General features: G+C 40.1%; 1 protein-coding gene across 1 annotated transcript; it reads left to right on the top strand.

The window, feature by feature from the left end:
• Window positions 1-852: 852 nt before the first annotated feature.
• Window positions 853-3,878, top strand: LOC125530242 (wall-associated receptor kinase 1-like; the record flags this gene model as incomplete). The annotated part of the gene is given in 3 exon segments (XM_048694633.1): window positions 853-1,121; window positions 1,427-1,618; window positions 2,619-3,878. Coding segments are annotated over 3 exon segments (1,498 nt in total), but the record flags the coding sequence as incomplete, so codon positions are not given.
• Window positions 3,879-5,592: the final 1,714 nt, after the last annotated feature.

Below are 5,592 nucleotides of genomic sequence, written 5' to 3'. Positions count from 1 at the left end.
CCTACACTTTTTGCAAAACATGTCCAAATTTAAGTTTTCAAATTTTCCTAACTAGTAGATGTAGTAATATAACTACCTCTCGAAGGATTTTATTTTTTGAAGTTTTTATCATTTTCTTTTGATTTTTTCAGAACTGAAATGGCAACACACCGGGGGGGGTAGAGTTTGAAAATTGCCCTATAGTGCCGGTTTCTGTCACAAACCGGTACTATAGGTCAGACCCCTTTAGTACCGGTTCGTGGCACAAACCGGTACTAAAGGTTAGCCCTTTACTACCGGTTCGTGGCACAAACCGGTACTAAAGGGTGCCACGAACCGGTACTAAAGGTGATCGTGGGGCCCCGGCCTGACGCCAGCCTGCCATCACCCCTTTAGTACCGGTTCGTGGCACGAACCGGTACTAAAGGTTCAACACGAACCGGCATTAATGCATAGTCGTTCGAACCGGCACTAATGGTACCATTAGTGCCGGCTCAAATTCAAACCGGCACTAATGTGCTTCACGTTTGACCCTTTTTCTACTAGTGTTATTAGTCCCCTTCGTATTTTGTGTCGAATTTTGACCATAGATTTTACTAAGAAAATGTTAATCCATGTCACCAAGAATTATATCGTTGTATTCGTATTTGAACATAGTTTCCAATGGTATAATTTTTTCTGACATGCATTGATGTTTTGTTACTTAAATCTATGGTCAAAATTTTACACTATATATGAAGGGTACCAATAAAGCAGGAAGGAGGTAGTACAACTCTATTGTTGATATTGTCATGTTGTTAGTTTGGGCTTGTGTATATACAATGCAAGCTGCAACAATCATTACCGGTACTAATGGTTGCATTTGTTGAACAGGTACCATTTCAAGAAAACTGATCTAATTGGGAATATGACATTCATAAATAGACTTGGACATGGCCCCGTCGTTCCTGTTGTCCTTGACTGGGCAATACGGGATGGAACATGCCCGTCGGCGCCAGAGGGTGACAACAGTGAGAATGTTCCCTGCGCATGTGTTAGCGCCCAGAGCTATTGCGTAAATGCCAGCAATGGAGCACGCGGCTATTTCTGCAGATGTTCTAAGGGATACAGTGGCAACCCATACATTAAAAATGGATGCACAAGTTTGTACACTTTCTGTGTTAATTTTTCCAAGGAAACTTCATTTATCCATATGTTACCCTTAATATATATTGTGCATTCCTTGCAAAAAAAGTAGTAATTTACAATCTTGTAGATTATAATGCACGCTACGGATATGAAGGCGTACTTTCTACTTTCTACCACATGATTTGGGATTGTGTGAATTTTCCGCTCTCTCATTAATTTCAAGAGCAGAAAACTTAAGAAAAAAATACTAGTAATTGCTGTCCTGTGTTTTCATATTAAGTAAACTGATAATATGCACTATTTTTTAATATATTTTCAGATATTAACGAGTGTGAGCTACGGAGATCCCCAAACTCAACAATTTACAAGAACATGTATCCTTGTCATGGAGGGAGATGTCACGATAGAGAAGGTGACTATGAGTGTAAATGCAATTTCGGACGAAGAGGTGATGGTAAAAGCCAGAAGGGTTGTGAACTTGTAGTGTCCACGACTGCTGTAGCGGTGATAGGTGAGGCTCTCTTTAATTTGAAAATTTAAAAAGTGCATTTACAAGTGTTAAAATATCATAAACAAATCCCATGGTGTGGATCTGAGAATAAAGTAGGAGTGAGCAAAATTTAAATAATCTTTTGCGAGCTGCATAGAAAGAAACAAAATGTATGTGATGATAATAGTGATGTTATGTATTGCTAAATTTTTATCATTATATTTTTCATTGTTGTGCGGGACAACTTTAAAGTTTTTTTCCCATTAAACCTAGCAAAGCTATTTCCGATTTGTCATGAAACATATTTTTTTTGTTAAAGAGGTCACTACACTTTGGTAGCTCAAGCATACACACTCACTTATATATGGCCTATGTATTTTCTTAACCCACGTGTTGCCGTAAAATTGGATATATAATTTCTAAATATCATGTAGAATAGTACTTTAATTCTTACGATTTAAACTATGTGAGAAATGTCTGCATAAAAATCTAAGCACTGAAAGTTTTGCATGCCACAATTAAATGCAATGTGATTTAAAACCCACTTAGAATGCACTAATATTAATGTATGTTACATGATAGAGAATTGTCATGTGTAGCTCGGACGAATACTAGTGGATCAAATTAGTATATCTAACAGTTATAGTAATTTTCACCGTAACATAAGATGATAAGATCCTCTCATGCATGCAACTGAACATCCCAATCAATAACATAAAGTGCTATTTTCACCGTAAAACACATATTCCTTTTTTTGTGAAAACATATTCCCGTTTTACTGCATTCGAACATTTAATTATTACAAGGGGTGTCTATAGCTATATATATTGAGTATCAGTAGTCATCCGATTAAGATCTTTTTTTAATACTTGCACATATCTCATGTGTTGGATCCGTGTGCTCCCAACGTTGACTTGGCATAGTTAGTTTTTAGTCGAGTAATAAATAGAAATACTATTACTACATATATATCATCACTATGTAATAAATGGAAAATCACATGAGATTTGTCCGCCTGCAGGAACAATTGGTGCCATTGCATTACTCGCCGTGCTACTGATATTCTTACATATGGAGAACGAGAAAAGAAAACTGAGAGATTGTTTCAACAAAAACGGCGGACAATTACTCAAAAGCCTCAAGGTCGAGATCTTCACAAAGGAAAAGCTAGACCACATCACAAATAACTATCGCTGCATAATCGGCCAAGGCGCCTTCGGCAAGGTCTACAAGGGAGCCACGGGTACCAGAGACAATGTACGGGTTGCCGTGAAATGCTCGATCCCCATCAACCAGGACTGGAAGAAGGAGTCTTTTGCGAATGAGATCACAATCCAGTCCAATATCAGCCACCGGAACCTGGTCCAACTGTTGGGTTGCTGCTTGGAGACGGAGGTGCCCATGCTGGTCTACGAGTACGTGCCCAGGGGGAGCCTCCACGACGTACTCCACGGTGACAATAAGGAACCTCTCCCGCTGGAAACACGCCTGGATATCGCTATCTATTCAGCAGTTGCGCTCGTTTACATGCACTCGGAGGCGAGTCAGACATCAATCATCCTCCACGGAGATGTGAAGTCGGGCAACATCCTCCTGGACGACGGGTTCACGCCCAAGGTGTCGGACTTCGGGACGTCGAGGCTCATGTCCATCGACAAGGACCACACCAACTGGGTGGTCGGGGACAGCAGCTACATCGACCCCGTGTACATGAAGACCGGGCTGCTCACCGAGAAAAGTGACGTGTACAGCTTCGGCATCGTACTACTGGAGCTCCTGACCCGGAAAAAAGCAAGGTATGACGGGAACCATAGCCTGCCACTGGATTATGTCAAGGCTTCCATGGGTGGGGCGGTGAGGGAGATGTTTGATCCAGAGGTTGCGTCTGGTGGGAAGGAAAATGAGGAGTGCCTTGAGGAGGTGGGCAAGATCGCGGTGCAGTGTCTCAAGGAGGATGTGAACGACAGGCCCACCATGAGTGAAGTGGCTGAGAGACTTAAAATGTGCAAGTGCCGGTGGTTGGAGTCTGGCAGGAAGACGAATGAGATATGCACTTAGTTACTGTCAGAAAAAAGTACTACTCCTATCTACTTAAGATTTTTTTTACAGTTGACTTGTACTTTGAGTAATTAGCTAGCATGCTCGCGTGTATCCCCGAGTTGAACTTTGTTTCGTGTTGTATAATTATTTTTTCTTTTTGTAGATGTGGTATAGTTTTAATCAACTAGTGCATTATAATAGTATCTTGCTAGCGGAAAAAGTTATTTCACTGACATTCCAAGTCTTGTCTTATGAAAGTTCTAAACGGTCTTAATTAAGCTGGTCAAGTACATGGGTTTTAAAAATGTCGAAGTTTTGGTCCAAATACGTTCCCCTTGCAGATATGGATCCTAATCCAAATTTTCACCGAAATTGAAATAGAACCACAAACAAACTCCATTAGAGACTAGGAAAGTATGACAAGTCGGGCCACCGATGCTTTCTGCAAAAGTGGGGAGGTGGGAATGATCTTTGGAAGGAGTACTCCTCAATGAGTGATTTCGCTCGCTAGAGGACAAGTCGGGCCATCGATGCTTTCTGCAAAAGTGGGTCTCGTCGTCGTTCCATATTTTCTAGGCCGGAAACCAACATCCATTTTGACTCAGCCGCCAATTTGGTTTTGTACTATATAGGTTTGGTTAAAAAAGTTCTACCAACTTTTGACAAAGTAAATGTTTTTTAAAAAATTGAATTTTTTTACAAATTTTTGAACTTTGTTAGAAATACAAACATTTTTTTATTTTCTGAACATTTTTTCCAAATTTGACAACAAGTTTTGAATTTAGAATATTTCTTGAAAATTATGAACAAAATTTGAACATTTTTCCAAAACATCAACAAATTTGGCTAACATGATCAAGTTTTTTGAAATTCCATACATTTTTGTAAAGTTTTGAACAAATTCAAAATCCTGAATAATTTTTAAAGATTTAGATATATACTTTTAGAAAAATTGAAAAGTTTTTGAAAAAATGTGAACATAATTTTGAAATTCCTAGAATTTTATGGAAAGGGAACGTTTTTTAAAATTCTGAAGAAGTTTTGAACATAATGTTATTTCGTTCGTTGTCGTCGCGTATCGCCGTCATGGGCAGTACTCGGCCGGACGGGGACAACAGCCTTGGCATCTTGTTACAATGCTATTCTTATGCAAAGTATTATTGATACTCTGAGCTATCCTCATTTGTTCTATCATGATTGTCTTTTACTTAAGAATGATGTGCCACCTCTAGTCATATGAGATGCCTGGGTTCCTGAGCTTAATTTCAGCCTCCTACATCAGAGTGGTCATTACATAGTGGCTGTGTTGAAGGAAGGCATGTCGTCGACAACTGCAACCTCTCCTTCCATGTTGTCTCGATCTACAACAAGTGGGGCAACTGAAGGGCCATGTGTATGCACCTTTTCTACGTCAACAAGAGAATGGATAAGTAGGTGCGTGTCTCCCCCCGATGATCTTGCTTCCTGGAATTGGCACATTCATACAGTGCTTGTCAACGCAGATGGTTCTTGGTGGGTGGATTTGTGTTGTGGAAGCCTCTCTTGCGATCTTGACCAGCACCAATCTGCCTTTGGGTTCATCCCACTTCCTCCACCGGCATGTTCTGAGGATGGCATGGATTTTAAGTTTTTAACATCAGAGAAGATCGTTTTGTCAGCATCAGCGTCGAAGTACTTAGATGTGTCCATGTCTTTAGGAAAGATGACCTTTTGTTTGAATGTGGTATTAAGTCACAGCAGTGTGAAGATTATGTGAAGACTTGGAATTGGAGAGATGCGCAGTGGTTTAAGATTGCCAGATGAAATTTGCAAATTTTTGGGATGGCGTAAGCTACTCCTCAAGGCTTCTACCCAAGTTTGTACCAGCATATCCTACTGCTGATCCCGATGATCATAATCTGGTAAACTATTTTTTCCAACTAGCCAACACTGTGATGGCTATGTAATTTGCGTCG

This window comes from Triticum urartu, unplaced genomic scaffold (assembly GCF_003073215.2).
Source record: "Triticum urartu cultivar G1812 unplaced genomic scaffold, Tu2.1 TuUngrouped_contig_6171, whole genome shotgun sequence".
Lineage (NCBI taxonomy): Eukaryota > Viridiplantae > Streptophyta > Magnoliopsida > Poales > Poaceae > Triticum > Triticum urartu.
The sequence above is the reverse complement of the archived record's forward strand: the minus strand, read 5'-3'. Positions and strand labels throughout refer to the sequence as shown.